The sequence below is a fragment of the Petaurus breviceps genome, unplaced genomic scaffold (assembly GCF_028583685.1).
Source record: "Petaurus breviceps papuanus isolate PSGF00001 unplaced genomic scaffold, PetGlider_PUasm1.0 180, whole genome shotgun sequence".
Classification (NCBI taxonomy): Eukaryota; Metazoa; Chordata; class Mammalia; order Diprotodontia; family Petauridae; genus Petaurus; species Petaurus breviceps.
This window is the reverse complement of record NW_027185782.1, coordinates 6095875-6114296: the sequence shown is the minus strand read 5'-3', so window position 1 is coordinate 6114296 and position 18422 is coordinate 6095875. Positions and strand designations below refer to the sequence as shown.

General features: G+C 47.2%; 2 protein-coding genes across 4 annotated transcripts in view; one reads left to right on the top strand and one right to left on the bottom strand.

Moving 5' to 3' along the window:
• Window positions 1-4684: 4684 nt before the first annotated feature.
• ILVBL (ilvB acetolactate synthase like) lies at window positions 4685-16198 on the top strand. 3 transcript variants are annotated; one of them, XM_069086935.1, is made up of 15 exons: window positions 4687-4924; window positions 6147-6348; window positions 6596-6723; window positions 6867-7005; window positions 7144-7255; window positions 10208-10307; window positions 10483-10580; window positions 10990-11126; window positions 12584-12718; window positions 14336-14450; window positions 14644-14813; window positions 14958-15028; window positions 15108-15179; window positions 15410-15515; window positions 15712-16198. In XM_069086935.1, exons 1-15 carry the CDS (start codon window positions 4808-4810, stop codon window positions 15888-15890), a joined length of 1881 nt encoding a protein of 626 aa, XP_068943036.1. In that variant the 5' UTR covers window positions 4687-4807; the 3' UTR covers window positions 15891-16198. The 3 variants fall into 3 exon arrangements, 2 of the variants coding, with proteins under 2 accessions (XP_068943037.1, XP_068943036.1); XM_069086936.1 differs by lacking the exon at window positions 14336-14450 and having other exon boundaries at window positions 4685-4924; window positions 12584-12727; window positions 14790-14813; XR_011168122.1 differs by lacking the exon at window positions 15108-15179 and having other exon boundaries at window positions 14958-15022; window positions 15457-15515; window positions 15712-15787.
• Window positions 16198-18422, bottom strand: part of SYDE1 (synapse defective Rho GTPase homolog 1) — a 6377-nt gene continuing 4152 nt past the window's right edge. The window contains 3 exon segments of the mRNA XM_069086934.1: window positions 16198-17399; window positions 17402-17791; window positions 18136-18373. Of these exon segments, the coding sequence (XP_068943035.1) occupies window positions 17368-17399; window positions 17402-17791; window positions 18136-18373 (660 nt within the window). The 3' untranslated portion in view covers window positions 16198-17367.

Here is an 18422-nt window from a genome sequence, read left to right as displayed (position 1 = left end):
AGAAGAAGATAAGAGAAGTGGAGGAAAAATTGGGAAGAGAAATGAGAACGATACAAGAAAATTACAAAATGAGAGTCAACAGCCTGACTGAGGAAAATAATACTTTAAAAAACACACTGACTCAAATGGCAAAAGAGGCTCAAAAAGGCAATGAGTAGAAGAATGCCTTAAAAAGTCAAATTTGCCAGATGGAAAAAGAATCTCAAAAGCTCAATGAGAATCATTGCTTCAGAATTAGATTGGAGCAAATGGAAGCTAATGGCTTTATGAGAAATCAAGATGCTGTTAAACAGATCCAAACAAATGAAAGAATAGAAGGCAATGTGAAATATCTCATGGGAAAAACCACTGACCTGGAAAATAGATCCAGGAAAGATAATTTAAAAATTATTGGACTACCTGAAAGCCATGACCAAAGTAAGAACCTAGAAAGCATCCTCCAGGAAGTTCTCAAAGAAAACTGCCCTGATGTTTTAGAAGCAGAGGGCAAAATAGAGGTTGAAAGAATCCACTGATCACCTCCTGAAAAAGATCCCCAAACGAAAACTCCTAGGAATATTATAGCCAGGTTCCGGAATTCCCAGATTAAGGAGAGAGTATTACAAGCAGCCAGGAAGAAACAATTTGAATATTGTGGAAACACAATCAGGATAACCCAGGATCTGGCAGCTTCTACACTGAGGGATCAAAGGGCTTGGAATATGATATTCCAGAGGTCAAAGGAGCTGGGATTAAAACCAAGAGTCACCTACCCAGCAAAACTGAGTATCATGTTTCAGGGGAAAATATGGTCATTCAGTGGAATAGAGGACTTTTAAGCATTCTTGCTGAAAAAAAAAACAGAGCTGAATAGAAAATTTGACATTCAGATACAAGAAGCAAGAGAAGCATGAGAAGGTAAACAGGGAAAAGAAATCATAAGGAACTTATCAAAGTTGAACTATTAACATTCCTACATGGAAAAACAATAATTGTAACTTATGAAACTTTTCTCAGTAATTGAAGGGAATAGAAATATATATATATACATATGTCTATATATGAGGGTATATGGGCATATGAATACATATGTGAATGTGTGAATATATACTTACAGGTATACATAGATAGAGGGCACAGGACCAATTTAACAGGAAGGGATGATACTTAAAAGGTGAAATTAAGAGGTGAGAGAGGAATGTAATGAGAGGAGATGGGGAGAGACAGAATAGGGTAAACTATCTCATACAGAAGAGTCAAGGGAAAATGGGTACAATGAAGGGGAAGAATGGGAAGGCAAAAGGGAATGGGTCAATCTTATTCCCATTGAATTTGGCTTGGGGAGGGAATGAAATACACACTAAATTGGGTATCTCACCCTCCAGGAGAGTAGAGGGGAAGGGAATGAGAGGGGGGATGATGGAAGGGAGGGCAGGCTGGGGGGAAGGGAAGTTGGGGAAGCACCCACTTTTGAAAAGGGATGGATCAAAGTAGAGAATAGAACAATTGGGAGGTGGGATAGGAGGGAGGGAAATATAGTCAGTCTTTTACAATATATCTACTATGTTATTGTTTTGCATTAGCCACACATGTACATCCTATACTGAACTGCTTATCTTCCCAGTTAAGGGTGGGTGACAAGGGAGGAAGGGAATGAATCTGGAATTCAAAGTTTTAAAATCAAATATTCAAATATGTGTGTATATATATGTATGTGTGTCTACATATATATGTAATATTATTAATACTGTTTTACATGTAATTGGGAAATAAGATATACAGTCACTGGGGCATAGAGATCCACTGGAAAAATTGAAAGGGGAAGGGGAAAAATATGGGAGAGAGCAGATTGGAGGAGGGGATATCCTGTGGGACTGCTTTTTTGTGGGGGTGGGTAGGGGAAAAACGGGGAGAAAATTTGTAACTCAAAATCTGGCAGAAATAAATGATGTAAATCAGAAGTTAATAAAGCATTTGAAAATAAATAAATAAATAAAATAAAGAAATAAAAAAAATTTAAAAAAATTTTTGAGTTCCAAATTCTCTTCCTTCCTTCTTCCCCCCTCAGTGAGAAGCCAAACAATTTGATATTGTTTATACATGTGCAGCCATGTAAAACATATTTTCATATTAGTCACATTGCAGAAGAAAACACAGACAAAAAAAACCCAAGAAAAATAAAGTAAAAATGGATGCTTCAATCTGCATTCAGATTCCATCAGTTCTTTCTCTGGAAGTGGATAGTAATTTTCATCACAAGTGCTTTGGATCATTTTGCTGAGAATAACTAAGTCATGCATGATTGATCATTGTACAATATTGCTGTTATTGTATACAATGTTCTGGTTCTGCTCACTTCAATTTGCATCAGTTTATATGTTTTTTTTTAAAGTTTTTTTCTGAACCCATCCTACTTGTCATTTCTTATAGTGCAATATTCATTCCATCACGACCTTATACTACAACTTGTTCAGCCATTCCCCAATTAACAGGTATCCCTTCAATTTCTCATTCTTTGCCACAACAGAAAGAACTACTTTAAATATTTTTGTGCATGTATGTCCTTTGCCTTTTTCTTTGATCTCTTTGGGATATAGATACACCACCACTACTAATGGTATTGCTGGATCAAAAGATATGCCCAGTGTTATAGCCCTTTTGGTGTGGTTCCAAATTGCTTTCCAGAATGATTGGATCAGTTCACAAGTTTATCAACAATGCATTAATGTCCCAGTCTTTCCACATCCCCTCCAACATATATTATTTTATTATCCAATGTTATCCAATCGATAGGTGTGAGGTGGTACCTCAGAATTGCTTTATTTTGCACTTCTCTAATTATAGTAATTTAGAGCATTCATTCATATGACTAGATAGCTTTGATTTCTTCTTCTGAAGAATTTCTTCTGCCTCTTCATATCCTTTGTTGTTGCAGTTGTTTGGTCATTTCAGTCATGTCTGAATCTGACACTTTGTGATCCCATTTGGAGTTTTCTTGGCAAAAATAATGGAATGGTTTGCCATTGCCTTCTCTGGTTCATTTTACAGATGAGGAAACTGAGGTAAACAGGGTTACACAGTTAAGTGTCCGAGGCTAGATTTGAACTCAGAGGGTGAATCTTCCTGACTTTTAGGCCCAGCACTCAATTCAGTACACCTAGCTGCCCTCATAATTTTTGATCATTTCAATTGCGGAATGGTTCCCATTGTAAATTCAACTCAGTTTTCTATAGATTTGGGAAATGAGAAATTTCAGAGAAACTGGCTGTAAAAAAAAGAAAAAACTTCCCCAGTTTCCTGCTTTCCTTCTAATCTTGGCAGCACTGGTTTTGTTTGCTCCAAACCTTTTAAATTTAATGTAATAAAAATTTCCCATTTTACATCCTGTAATGCTCTTCATCTTTCTTTTGCTTGGTCATAAATCCTTCCTTTATCCATAGATCTGACAGGTAAAATTTTCCATGCTCCCTTAATTTGCTTATGATATCACCCTTTCAGGATATCTAGTTCTAAAGGTCAGTAGATATTCCAGAGCTCAGGAAAGAGAAAAAGGCTGGAAATTAACTGAGAATCTTACGCATAGACCTCATTGGACCTGGATCCAGGACAGAATTTTGGCATGGAGAATGAGAACCAATTGTGTTCCCTTCCAATTCTGAATTCCTAAAGTATCCTATGATAGATAATCATAATAGTAGCATTTATATAACTTTAAGGTTTGCAAAACACCTTACAAGTGTTAGCTCATTTTGTCCTCACGTGCTGTTGTGATCGTTCCCATTTAACAGATGAGTAAACAGAGGCAGAGGTTAAGCGGCTAGCGGTGTGTTTGCGTCACACTGCTAGGAAGTGTCTGACGCTGCACTTGAACTCAGATCTTCTTGACTTCAGGTCCTGGGCTCTATCCACTGTACTACCTAGCCCCCCCGCCCAATGAATGGGAATATTCGCATAAAGTTGCCAAATGAAAGCAGGGAGGTGGGGGTGGGTGACAGTAGCCTTGGATATGGGCAGACCGGTTGTGCGGTAGCAAGGTGGAAGGAAGACAGATTTATGGGGTGGGGGCTCCGAAAAAGACGCGTTTGGGGCGGGGCAGGTGAGGGAGGGGCGTAACTGGGGCTCTAAGGAGCCAGGTGAAGCCCCTAGCGCAGAGGCTAAGAACATGACGTGATGGGCCGCGGCCTCGAAGAGTCTTCGGCTGGGGGGAGGGCTCTGGGAGGATATGGGGGCCATGATGGGGCGGGGTCTGTGAGGAGATGGGGAGGGTCATGAGACCCCTCCCTTCCCCCTTTCCCACGACACGAAAAGATGGGGGACAAGATGCGGGCGGGGCCTATGAAGAAGCTGGGGTTATGTGGACCGGGCCTGTTGGAGACAAAAGTTCCCTGCTGAAGTTTCTGAACAACTGGTTTCCTCTTTTTCTTCTTCTCCTCCCTCCGAAGGCGGGAACCCGCTGTCAGGACCCGGATGAGCCTAATGTCCAGAGGGCGGAAGACTTAATCTGGGGCCTTGTCCCTCTACTTGACTTGGAGGCGCCAGTCACGTGAGGATAAGGGCCGGCCAAACTACAGTGTGACCTCTGTTCCCTCAGGGGAGAAGGAGGAGAGCGGGAGGGGCGGGGAGCAACCAATCCCCGGAGGCTCGGGGCGTGAGGAGACGTGCTCACGCACGATGGGCGGGGCTTATCAACAGTTTGCGAGGCCCCAGCCCACATAAGTGGGCTGGGCAGGCATGTGGGGCGTGGTGCGGCTGGGGCCTAGGCTGGTCCTAGCCGTGCGGGGGCGGCGGCCCGCGCTGTTCCCTGGGGCTGGTGTCTGTGCGTACTGCCATGGAGGCTGGCTGGGCCTCGGTCCCCTGCTGCGTCCTCTTGGCCTGCGGGGCTCTAGGGGCCGTCCTGCTCGGAGTCGCGCATCGCCTGGGCCTCTTCTACCAGCTCCTGCACCAGGTGCCCGGGGCCGGGGAGGGAGGCGGCACTGCCCCTGGACCGGCCTCGTGCCGGGATGAGGCTGTCTCGAGCTTGGCTAAGACTCGGGCCCTGCGCCCAGGAGCTCCAGGGAACTTGGGGTGTGTGGGCGCGCGTGTAACTCACACACATCACCAGTGCCCTACAGTGCAAGCTCAGAGAGGGGCAGAGTGCTGTGCGCGTCCAGAGGGACAAGGTCACTACTGCAGGGCATGGGGACCTGGCGGGCTTCCTGGTGGAGGGGGCATCCAAAGCCTTCCTCCAGCTTCCATCCTCCTCTCTTCCCTTCCCTCATTTCTCCACCTTCTATCCCCATATCTTTCTGCCCTTGCCTCGTTTTCCCCAGTCTTCTTGCTCAGACCAGTCCTTGAACTGCCCAGTTGTTCTTTGCCCTCCTGGGGTGGGGGTGGGGATGTGCCTTGGCAAGGAAGGACTCCTGGTGCCAGAGATAGTGCTGGGCCTCTGCATCGGAGGCTCTCCTATCTCAGGATGTCGTGTCAAACCACACAAGCTGCCCTTTGTTCACTACCAGCTTCATACCAACTCATTTCCATGAGTTCTGAGGTTATCACCATGCTCTCAGCTCTAAGGATCTTGAAACACTTTATGTAGCTTACTGTTCTCTTGAACCTTTAATAGCAGGGAGGGGTGGGAATGAGAACAGAAGCTGAAGTCTAGCCAAACTGGGCCTGGAAGGTTGGAGTCTTCCTCAACTGATGCTCCTGTATTAAACTGGCCCTGACCCAGGACTTTGAGAGAGTTGACCAAGTTGTGAGATGCTTCAGGGTGAAGTCATGAAATGGGGCCACCTAGTTCTTTAAGCCTCACCTCTGACTAGGATATGCTGCCTTCTAGCTGACCTGTGGTCCAGGACATACTATAGCAATAAGGGAGGGAAGGATAGGTTAGGGAGATTCTGGGCCATACTATGGAATCCTCTGCAGGGGACAAGAGACAAAGACAACCTAGGGGATAAGACCCTACTCAGAGCCCTGACCCCTTTTACTCAGTTGTAAATGGATCCTTGTAAAGGATTGTAACCTTCAGTACATGTTTCTTGCCCCAAGCTCTCCACTGTTTCAACTGGATGAGCACAACCACTAAACCAGGGTACTAGGTGAATTGTACCCACACTGCTGCCCTTCTCCCATGTCATACTTAGATTATTCCCGCTCCCTTACTCCTTACCTCTTTCTTGTTCTAGGTCGACAAATCCAGTTCACGGCATGGTGGGGAGAGTGTGGCAGCAGTGCTGCGGGCCCATGGCGTGCGATTCATATTTACATTGGTGGGTGGACACATTTCTCCACTGCTGGTAGCAGCTGAGAAGGTGGGCATCCGGGTGGTAGATACACGCCAAGAGGCCACAGCAGTCTTTGCTGCTGATGCTGTGGCCCGTCTCTCAGGTAGGGCCTTGATTCCTCTGTCCCTTCCCTAAGTAAGGGAGAGTGAAGGAGGATGGGTATTACTATGGTTACTGAGGAGGACCTGGGGAGGTATAGGTGTTCTTTTGAGTAGGTCTGTGCAGCTGTTGCCGTGGTGGGTATTGAGGGGTTATTGGAGATGAATTTGTGGTGCTTATGTACATTAGAGCCCCAGTTGTTGAATTAGTGAATGTTGACTTTGCTGATAAAGAGGATTTGTCTGCGGCAGGGACTGTGGGTGTTGCTGCCGTGACAGCTGGGCCTGGCCTTACCAATACAGTGACTGCTGTGAAGAATGCCCAGATGGCCCAGTCACCAGTGCTGCTTTTGGGAGGGGCAGCCAGTACATTGCTACAGGTGAGGTGGGGCTGGCCTTCGAGCTTGGCTATTACTGTGATAATCAAAGCCTAGTTCTCTCTAGGCTAGATGGGGAGAGCCGGTGGTGGCTGGAGGGAGGGGTGTTTTGTGGGACCTATTGTGGCAATCTTTCTTTGTGTCAGGGCCGGGGGCCACTTCAGGGCATTGACCAGATGTCTCTGTTCCGGCCACTCTGCAAGTTCTGTGCTTCTGTGCGCCGAGTCCGTGACATCATCCCCACTCTTCGGGCTGCGTTTGCTGCAGCCCAGTCTGGTACCCCAGGTAGGCAGGCATGGGGTTGGCAGTGGGGATGGCCAATGAAAGAGAGATTATGCTGAGGGGTGAGGTGTGTCTGAGGGGGAGAATGGGGTCTTGGGAAGGATGAGCAGATGAGGTAGCCTCCTATGCTCCCATTTCCAGGCCCTGTATTTGTGGAGCTCCCCATTGATGTGCTCTACCCTTACTTCTTGGTGCAGAAGGAGGTGATGCCCTCTAAAGCCTCCAAGAGCCTCATGGGAAAGCTTGTCTCCTGGTGAGCACCCCTCCCCCTCCAATTGCTTCTTCCTTCATGCACCTTGTCCTTTTTCCTACCCTTCCCATTCAGTATATCAGGAGGCATTTATGAAGCCAGCTTTCCCTGGCCTATAGGAGAGAGAAGAGGAGGAGACTTGGAGCTTTTCCTCACTGAGCTAGCTCATTGTTTTATTGGGGATCTAGGACTCACATTTGAAACAATTGGAGAGCTAATTTATGTGTTTCAGGGCATATTTGCTGTAGGTGTTTAGAGTGATGATCTTGAGCAGTTAGGAGAAGCTTTGTCGAGGAGGCAGCATTTGAGTTCAGCAAATCAATTTAACAAACATTTATTAAGCATCTCCTATGAGTAATGTGGTTGGGATAAGCAGAGATAAAAATACAAGCTGGATCTTCCCTTAAGGACCTTTCATTCTGTTCTTGAGTTGGTTGTGTTGTGTGTTGAGACTGGTGGAGATGAGGAGGGAAGGGCCAAACTGACTGACAGAACAGCTTTCACCAGGCTTTTGCATATGAGAAAGAGGGTGTGTAGAGGGGAGATAAGGTTAGAGCTTAAAGGTAGGACCTACTCATGAGATTTGTAAGCCAGATTTTCAGTGGTTCACCTGGATAAAGCAAGTAATGGGAAGCCACTGTGAGTTCTTGAGCTCTGTACATACCGTGTTTCCCCGATAATAAGACCTATCCCGAAAATAAGCCCTCCCCTTACTGTGTAAGATTCCTCTAAATTAAGCCCTCCCCCGAAAATAAGCCCTATTGAGATTGCTACTGTAGTGAAGGTGATCCCCTGCGCTACACGCTACATTACGGTACCCTCTGTATGCACCGTCCCCCCCCCTTGAAACGCACGCAGCACTCCGAGCTGCATCCAATCAGAGCTGCAGCAGTGAGCGCGTCATCCTGTTCTTCCCCAGTGATTTGCTTATTGAATAAAGGTACATTTTTTTGTTCACATTTACCTGTTTATTAAAATTGCTGTCAATGTTCATTAAAATAAGCCCTCCCCTGAAAATAAGCCCTCTGGTGTTTTTCTGTCCAAAAAAATTAATAAGACAGTGTCTTATTGGGGAAACACCGTAATGCATTGGGATGGAGAGACTGGGGCAGGAGTCCTTAACCTTTTTTGTTCTTTTAGAGGCAGCTAGGTGGCGCCATAGTGCACAGAGCACAAGCAAGAGTCAGGAAGACCTGACTTCAACTATGCCTTCAGACTTTCTACCTCTTTGATGCAGGGCAAGTCACTTAACTGCAGTTTCCTCATCTGTACGATGGGGATAATAATAGCACCTACCTTCTAGGGTGTTGTGAGGTTAAAATGAGAAGTTTGCAAAGTGCTTTGCAAACCTTAAAGAGATATATGAATCTTATCTATCTATCCATTCATTCCTTTATTTATTCAACTATTTATTTACTTACTCACTATTCAACTATTTTCTTACCTATGTATTTATTTGTTTGTGTTATGGACCCCTTTGGCTTTCTGGTGATGCCTATGAACTCTTTTTTAAAAGTATAAAATAAAGTCCATAGAGTTCCAAAGAAAAGTAATTATATTGAAATTCAGTTATAACACACACACACACACACACACACACACACACCCCCAGGTTAAGATCCCCTGGAGGGAAACTAGGTAGAAGATCCTTTCAGTAATTTAGATATGAGTGAGGATCTGGCTGAGGAGAATAAAAAAGGAGGAATGTATGAGAAACAAGAAAGAAGGGTTGCAGAACTTGGGGTTAGGTTGGACCCAGGAAACAGAAGGGGGTGGAAGAGAAAGATCCAAGGTGCCTCTTGAAATTCCTAGCCTGGGTGGTATGACTGACTCAGGTAGGAAAAAGGAGTTGGTTTTGGGGGTGAAGAGGTTTGCTCTAGACATAATGAGTTTAAGATAATGCTTGGGAATCCACCTGGAGATGTTTTAGAAATAGGTAGGAATATGAGAGAATGTCTTGGAGTTAGTAGTGTATGACACATTTGTTGAATTGCATTGGTATAACCAAATAGTCTGGGGCTGTGTGTAGATAGGAAAGCCATAGAATCAGAGAATATTAGAGCTAGAAGAATTTGTGGGGAGGGGGCATCTCATCTAACCTCTTCAACAATAGGTCAAGGTTCAGTTTTCCTGAGAGGTCATGACTTTCCAAAGGTCACACTGAGTCAGTGACAGAATCAGGACCAGAACCCAAGTTGCTTGCTTCTCAGTCTAGTGGGAATGGTTGGAATTAGCCAGTGAATGATCTCTTTGAAAGAGTGAGGATGGAAAGGGAGGGCCCAGAAAAGATGCTTGGTTATTGTTGACTTTGAAGAAGAAAAAGAACTATTGAAGGAGACAAGATTAGAGGAAAATAGAAGACCTAAGAGTGCCAGGTGAGGGCTGAGGGGGTGGGGTGGACAGAAGTATAAAATGATGCCAAGAAGGCATGGAAAATGAAAGTGAGAAAAGACCATGGGAGATGGGAAGAAGGGTAGGATGATGGGAAGAGGATCATCCTTACACAACTGGAAGTGACCTGAGAAGCCACCTAATCTAACCCCTGATTTTATAATTGAGGATACTAGGGCCTGGGGAACTTGAAATGACTTGCCTCAGCTCACATGCATTGGTAAGTGTCAGAGTGGCTATTTCAACACAGCCCCAGACTCAACAATAAAAATCCTCACTTCAAGACCCAGTTCTGATATTTACTAGCTCTGTGACCTTGGGTAAATCACGTTATCTTGCTGAGCTTCTCTTTACTTATCTGTAAAATGAAGGCTGAATGATCCCAAAGACCCTTACAACTTCTCATATTTCATTGTTCTGTATTAATTTGCCTTTTCCTGTGGCTTTCTCCCTTTCTTATCCCTTATGCTTTCTAATCCTCTGCGCTCTCTTTTTTTTTTTTTCTCCTTGGCTTTTTTTTCCCCTTTTTAACCCCATTCTGTTTTCCCCTGCCTTGTCCACCAGGTACCTACAGAACCACTTGGCTAATCTGTTTGCAGGGGCATGGGAGCCACAGCCCGAGGGCCCCTTGCCCGTGAACATTCCTCAGGCCTCTTCCCAGCAGGTGAGCTATGTTTTCCTGGGCCTGGATTGTCTTCTCTGAGGTTTCCTGGGGGAAATACAGAGAGAGAGAGAGAGAGAGAGAGAGAGAGAGAGAGAGAGAGAGAGAGAGAGGGAGATCGATCTATCAATAAGCAGAAGAACCTTTTGTTTACCCTGTCCTGGGTACCCCTTGACAGGTTCAGCGCTGTGTGGAACTTGTGAGCAGAGCCAAGAAGCCCCTCTTGTTGCTGGGAAGCCAGGCCTTGCTACCCCCAACCCCAGCTGAGAGCCTCCGGTGAGGAGACTTTTTATATTCTTCCTGGCCAGAGCTTCTGCTGAAGAGATCTTCCTTCTCCTGACCACTGTCCACCCCCTCCCCCTCTGCCCCACTCTCCCTGGCTTCTGGTGAGGAGACCTTGCTTCTGTGCCTCCTTTGAGGAATCCCCTGCCTCTAATTCAGAGAAGCTCTGTCTGTCCTCTCCCTCCAGGGTCTTAGGGGAGAAGAATCTACCCTATCTGCCCCTGCATGGCACCCTTCTCTTCAGTTGCCCTCATCCTGACCTGAGGCAGACTTGGGCTTCCTCTGGCAGGGGTCGGGGTGGAGGTATTGAGGGGATTGAGGCTGGCAAGAGGATCTGACATTGATGGAATTTGTGACCAGGAGGAGCTACATCAGGCTCCTCTGATTTTTCTTTTCTCATTAGAGCTGCAGTGGAGTCTCTCGGTATCCCTTGCTTCCTAGGAGGGATGGCAAGGGGACTTTTGGGCCGGGACAGCCCCCTTCACATCAGGCAAAACCGCCGTGATGCACTGAAGGAGGCTGATGTCGTCGTCTTAGCAGGTACATGAGCTAATCTGTGGAGGCTAGAGTGGAGGGGATGGCTATCAGCAGTTCGTTTTTGCAGGTCTCTGTGGGTGTCAGAACCTGATTGGCATTCCCCATCCCTCTTCCTGCTGGGTTCTTCGGGTCTTTGTAACTTCCTTCCCATACATCTGTAACACCTCCTTGAGAGGAATTTAGTCATGCCCCTGTACTCCCATTCTTTTCCTCAAATTTGTCTTTAAAAGGTGAGAATTGAAGATGGAGTTTAGGTACATGGTCACTAGGTGGCCCATGTGCTTAGCTAAGATGGGATGGACATGCCTTCCCCATCCTTTGACCAGACAAAATACACATTTGAATTGGATTTATTGAAGCAATTAAGTTTTGAAACAAGTATAACCAGTTAAGCAGATAATTATTTTAGAGACAGTTTCTTAAAGAAAAAAGAAAATGCCATTTATATAATAATAGCTCTCATTTGTTTAGTCTTTTAAGGTTTGCAAGACACCGTGTGTACTTTCTCATGAAATCCTTATGCCAGCCCTGCCAGGGAGGTGTTACAGATGTCATTATCACCGTATAACTTCCATTGCCTATGCCTGTAGGTTGCAGAATAGTTACTGATCTGAATTAGTTAAGAGAATGTTCTCACTAAGAAGCCCCCTACACTGATAAAATCACACGTCTGGATCAAAATGAAAAATTATCCTCATTTTACAGGCTGAGGAAACTGAGACACAAAAAGGCTAACCAATAATACGGTGTATTGGATAAGAGTGCTGGACTTGGAGTTGGGAATACTTGGGTTCAAATCCGGCCTCTGAAACTGACTTACTGTGTGTCACTGCGAGCAAGCAACTTAACATCTCTGTGCCTCAGTTTCTTTAGCTATAAAATGGGATACCACACCTGTAGATAGTCTGCTTCCCATGCCTTGGGTTTGGGAATCAATCATGGAGCATAAGAATAACTTCTGTAGATTGAGAAAGTGTTCACTGTGTTCCAGGGATACAGATATAATCAAACAAAACAGTCTCTGCTCTCAGAGAGCTTACATTCTAATAGGGCCTTTAACCTTCCTTTCATTTATTCATCTAACAGATGTTTATGGTGGACTGTTACTTCAGCTGGTGCCAACTGGCTGCTTGTTCTAGGGAAAAGGCAGCAGTGCCCACAACCTACCAGGGGAACCCATTCTGGGCGCTGGGGCTGGTGGAGAGGCCCTGCCAGGTGACTCAGTCAGTGCTGGTGGTGGCAGAGATGAGTAAGACAGGGTCTGGAGCTTGCAGTCCAGTCAGTTGTAAGAAACATAGAATGCTTCTGAATGCTTTCAGAATGCTTCTTAAACAAACTGGAACTGTGAATTAAATGAAGTTTCACTGGTTTCATTACTGCCCATGAACACTGATCACTCTTCACCACCCTTAAACACTCAGCTATGTTTAAGTTGGTGACACCCTGCCCAAACTCCTCAGGTACTGTGTGTGACTTCCGTCTATCCTATGGCCGTGTCTTAAGCCACCGAAGCAAAATTATTGCTGTCAATCGTGACCGTGAACAGTTGCTGCTCAACTCTGACCTCTTCTGGAAGCCTCAAGAGGCTGTGCAAGGTGAGCAGGGTAACCTGGGATCTCAAAGGATTCATTGACTTGTTTTTGGACCATAGAGTTTAGATCTGGGTGGGATCTTTGAGATGATCTAGTCCAATGCCCTCATTTTACAGAGGAAGAAACTGAGAACCAGAGAGGAAAAGTACTTTCTCAAGGTCACAAGATAGTAAACAGCAGATCTGGGATTTATACGTAAGTTCTGACTTTTTAAATTCCAGTGCTTTATGCACTACACCACACTGGATCTCTAACAATCCTTTAATATGAAGAATGGAGTAGAGACCATCTGGCAGAGTGACTGTGGTGCTGGGCTTAGAATCAGGAAGACCTGAGTTCAAATCTCATTCCTCACACTAGCTGTGTGATCCCAAGCCAGGGGTGGGGAACCTGTGGCCTCGAGGCCACAGGTGGGCCCTCTAGGTCCTCAAGTGCAGCCCTTTGACTGAATCCAAACTTCACAGAACAAATCCCCTTAATAAAAGGATTTGTTCTGTAAAACTTGGACTCATTCCAAAGGCCACACCCAGAAAGCCACTTGCGGCCTGGAGGCCACGGGTTCGCCACCGCTGCCCCAGACAAATCACTTAAACTCTAGGTCTTAGGCCATACCTAAGGATTGCCCTACTAGGCTGTAGATGGCTTGCCAGCTGTCTTCTTTGCATCAGTCGAGTGCTCTCCCATGCCTATGCTGTTGAGCAGTAATATTGGCAGGAGATGGAACACTGTATCCACTATCTCATTTGGTCTTGTCCACCCCTCCATGGAGTAGGTGGAACAGGTCATCCTTATTTTATAGATGAAGGAATGGAAGCTCAGAGGGGGGTAAATAATAAGGGCAGGGTTGGGAATTGAACTGAGGTCTAGGAAGCTTTCTTTTAGGATCCGTGCTCTACCCTCTTTGTTCTGGACTTGCCCTGGTGACTGGGCTTTTTGTGCCATGCTGATTACTCCCCTGTGGTGTTCCTTGACTCTTTGTTCTGACTGTGTGCCAGGCACTGTACTAAGTGCTTTACAGATATTTTCTCCTTGGATCCTCAAAAAAATCCTGCAAGGTAGGTGCTGTCATTATCTCCAGTTTAAGGTTGAAGAAAATAAGGCAGACAGAGGTTAAGTGACTTGCTGAGGGAAACACAGCTAGTAGGTGTCTGAAGTCATATTTGAACTCAGGTTTTCCTGACTCCTGACTAGGAGCAGCTAGGTGGTGCAGTGGATAGAGTACTGGGCCTGGAGCCAGGAGAAAACATCTTCCTGAGCTCAAACCTGGCCTCAGATGCTTATTACCTGTGTGACCCTGGGCAAGTCACTTAACCCTGTTTGCCTCAGTTTTCTCATCTATAAAATGATCTGGAGAAGGAAATGGCAAACCACTCCAGTATCTTTGCCAAGAAAACTCCAAATGGGGTCACGGGGAGTAAGACATAACTGAAAATGACTGAACAACTTCCTGACAACTGGCCCAGCCTTCTGTCCACTGTGCCATATAACTGCCTAAAAAGGCCTTCTCTGTCTGCCCTTCCTTTTGAACCTTTTTCTTGCCTATTAGGTTCTTCCTACCCATTGAGGCAGAGAAGGCCATCTTAGCAGGTAACCCCAACCCTATCAATATTTTCCTTCCAGGGGATGTAGGCTCCTTTCTGCTAAGACTAGCGGAAGGGCTTCGGGGCCAGATCTGGAACCAGGACTGGATTGAGCAGCTTCAAGAGGCTGACCAGAAGAAGGAACAAGCTAATCGGTGGGTATTGCAGGTTTATCATGGGCTCAGGAGACTGGCATGGTAGAGGGAATGGGCTAAAGTGTGTATGGGGGGAGGGAATGGGGAGGGTTCTGCAGAGGCCAAGGAAACTTCCTTTAGTCCCTGAAAATGGGTAGACTAGAGTGGTAGGAGAAGTATTTCTTTCAGGGTGCTAACAGGCTGCCTATTCTAGAGAAAAGGCATCAGTGCCCACAACCCACCACCTGAACCCACTTTGGGTATTGGAACTGGTTGAGAAGACCCTGCCAGATAATTCGGTGCTGGTGGCAGATGGTGGAGATTTCGTGGGCAGTGCTGCTTACCTGGTCCGGCCCCGAGGCCCTTTGTGCTGGCTTGATCCTGGTGAGTAGGGACCAGGAACAACTCTACCCTCTCTTCGCCTTTCTTTTTTGGAGAGGGCCCTAGATCCAGGAGATCTTGGGGGACCTTGCGTATTTGGACATGTTATCTTCTTTCTTCTTTTTCTCTCTGCCTGTTTCTTCATAGGAGCCTTTGGAACTTTGGGAGTAGGAGGAGGATTTGCACTTGGTGCCAAGCTGTGCCGACCAGATGCAGAGGTGAGTTATGGACTAAGGGTGAGGGATGCCAGCCCATGGGTTACTGCTTTCCTATGTTGCTTACTTCCCCTTTCCTTAGGTCTGGGTCCTCTTTGGAGATGGTGCCCTTGGCTACAGCATCATTGAATTTGATACCTTTGTCAGACACAAGGTATGTAGGCACAATAGGGCATTTTTTGCTGTTCCCTGATAGCAAATCTTGGACCTGTGAGAGAACTGCTCATCTATGGGGAGAAAGAAATAGAGATTTCTGCCCATCCCTTACCCCAATTGTCTTTTTCCCTTCTTCCTTGAGGAGGTTCTACCCCTTTCCTCTCCAACTTCCATTTTCTTAGTATGGGGCAAGGGGTAGGTTTTGGGGTAAAGTTTCTTTTCTTTCAGATTCCTGTTATTGCTGTGGTGGGGAATGATGCATGTTGGACCCAGATCTCTAGGGAGCAGGTGCCCATGCTTGGCAGTAATGTGGCCTGTGGTCTGGTTTATACTGGTGAGGAAACTTCGGGGGAGGGTGGGAGCATGGTCTGTGCTGCAGTGGGGTGGGTAGCCAAAGTTAGTTTTTTCCTTTTCCTGCACCTGCTACTTCTTTAAGTCCTAGCAGTAGATAAACCACTTGCAACTTTATTCCAAGACCTGACTTTGTGCTAAAGCTATATTCTGATTGTCTTCTTGTGTCATTTCTGCAGATTATCATGTGGTGGCAGAAGGACTGGGGTCTCAGGGCTTCCTACTGTCAAGGGATAATGAGAATAAGGCTGCAGAGGTGTTGCATACTGCCCAGCTGCGGTGTCATGAGGGCCGACCTGTCCTTATTAATGTTCTCATTGGAAGATCGGACTTCCGGGATGGTTCCATCTCTGTGTAGGGGGACCTATTAATTCATCATCTTGTGCCCTGACCTCCTTCTACCACCTGTTAGATGGAGTGGCCATCTTGCTCTTCCCCCTTCCTCAGAGGATACTGTTTCAGACTGTAGCAAGAGCAGGAAGGAACCAGGACACCTGAGAATGAGACCCATGCTTAGAGGTGTGTGCCCTGGCTGGTGATCTCAGCCTCTTTCACTAGGCTGGGTTGAAGCATCCCTGGATGTGATAATGCCTTCTTTTTCAGTGAACCTTGGTTCAATAAATATCCCACGTAGGCCTTTGGTGGCCCAAGGACTCAGCCCTGAAACCTGTGCATAATGATTTATTGTTCACACGGTGAGGATGGGGTTGAGGGAGGGAGTAGGTGATGGTGGGAAGAACCCTAACTTTCCCACCAATGGCTCCTCACAGGTGAGAAGGATTTGGAGTGGGGTGCGGTTCCACAGTGGTGCCTACTGTTTTTGGCCCTAGAAAGTATATATCCACTGCTGACTCCTCATCTCCGTTTTCCCTGACCTAGAGCCCCAGACGTCTATATAAATGTATTTATACAACATTCTCTCTCATTCTCAACACACACACAAACACATTCTCACAGCTCGAGGCAATAAATAAGAGCCTGTTCGTACCAAAGTATACCAGCCTGGCTCTTGGGGGGAGGGGGAGGGAGGAATGGGCAGAGAGCCATCCTTCAGAGAAGGATAGAGGGGTAAGTGCTTAGTTTGGTGGGCCTGAGAGGGTTAGGACCTGTACTCTGCTTCTCCTACTTGCTCTTCTGAGGCAGTGATTGGCTTTTCCTATCTCTTTCTTTGGGAGTCAGGTGGCATATACTGTTGGAGGTAGGGCATTACTCAATACCAGTTGTCCTATCCAGATATTCCTGACCTGGGGGTCAGCTCATGGACTCCCAAAATGACACTGCTGATTTCAGTGCTTTGGGGAGTAGGGGATGGCAGAGAGCTGTGTCCAAAGCTAATACTGATTTGGCTGGCAGCAGCAAGGGAGGGTGTGTTGGGGTACCCCCCTCAGGGAGGTGGGTGATCACAGCAAGATAATAAATCATAAGATTTTAGAGCTGGAAGAGACCAGAGACCATCTAGTCCAACCCTCCTCATTTTTGAGGAGACAGGCCCAGAGAGCTGAAGTGACCTGCCCCAGCTGACATGGTAGCAAGTAGCTGAGTAGATTTGAGCACAGGTCTTTCTGACTTGGATTCTTGGCTCTTTCCACTCCACTCTCACTTTCACCTGGAAAAGTGGCTGCAGTAGATTCACTTCTACAAAGGCAACCAACCTGGCCTCTGGAAAAGTGGTCCCTGGTTTCTGGGCAAAAGGTCCATGGCAAGAGGTCTATTTATCTCCGTAAAGGGCATCTCCTTAGTAAAAAGGAGATGGCCCTTGGCAACGGAAGGCTGGTCCCTAGCAACAAGGAAATAGATGGTCCCTAGCAACAGGAGGCAAGTTCCCTGCCAGGGGCTCAGAGGCACACGTTGATCTGCTTGGACAGTCCCTCTCCAGGTCCAGGATAAGGGTGTCAAAGTCTTTGAGGTTTAGGCGGGTGTTGAAGGGTGCTTCGGGGTCATCATCCATAAGGGCAAAGTCGCCCACGAAGTCACCGGCCCGCTCCTGCCCTCTGCCTTCATCCTCGTCTTCGTCCTCGCTGCTGCCTGGTACCTGGTCGTAGTCTGGACCGGACAGGAAGTCCCGCCCATAAGACAGGAAGTCCCGCCCGCAAATGCTCCAGTCGCCAGCGTAGCGGTTGCTAGGGGGGCTTTCGGGCCCACCACGGTCTCGGGACCGTGTCACCACTTCGGGCTCCCCCAGTGGCAGTTCCAGCAGGGGCTGCCGCTTTGGGCGGAGGTAGGGGACGCCGTCTGGAGGATCCTGGGGGCGGCAGGGGTCTGGGGGAAGAGGGGAAGGAAATGACCTAGAGCTGGCTTTGAACCGACGTCCGACCCCCAATGGAACTAGGGAGCGAGCTACTAGCCGGTCTCAGACTGCCTGGTTGACGGGTGGGGTCACTGAGTTTAAGCCTTTGATTGGCTAGATGGTAGGCGTGGCTTTTGTGTAGCTCTGGCCCATTTTTGGCTTAGGTAGAGGCGTAGCCTCGAAGGTGATTTAGCTTCTGATTGGCCGTCATACAAGCATTGTTACAGGGGATTGGCCTTCCTGATGGCTGATTGATAGCTCTGGGGATTTGGGCTTCTGCTTGGGATGGGCGGGGCCTGCGGGAGGCGGAGCTTACCTGGCCAGGCCTGCAGCAGATAGTGCAACACCTCAATGTGACGTTTGAAGTCCACGGCGCTGGCGAGGCTGGAGCCGGATCCTGTGGCAGAACAGCCGCCTCGGAGCCGGTTGGGCGCTTGGCGTGGGGGCAGCAGCACTGGCCCAAAGCAGACAGCTAGGTTCTGGGGGGTCATGCGGTTGTGGGCGTGGAAGGAGGAGACCAGGCGCAGGTGATCCAAGAGCAGAGTCAGCGTGGCCTGCAGGGGTGGGGGAGGGGCTCAGCTTAAATTGGCGGGGGGGGGGGGG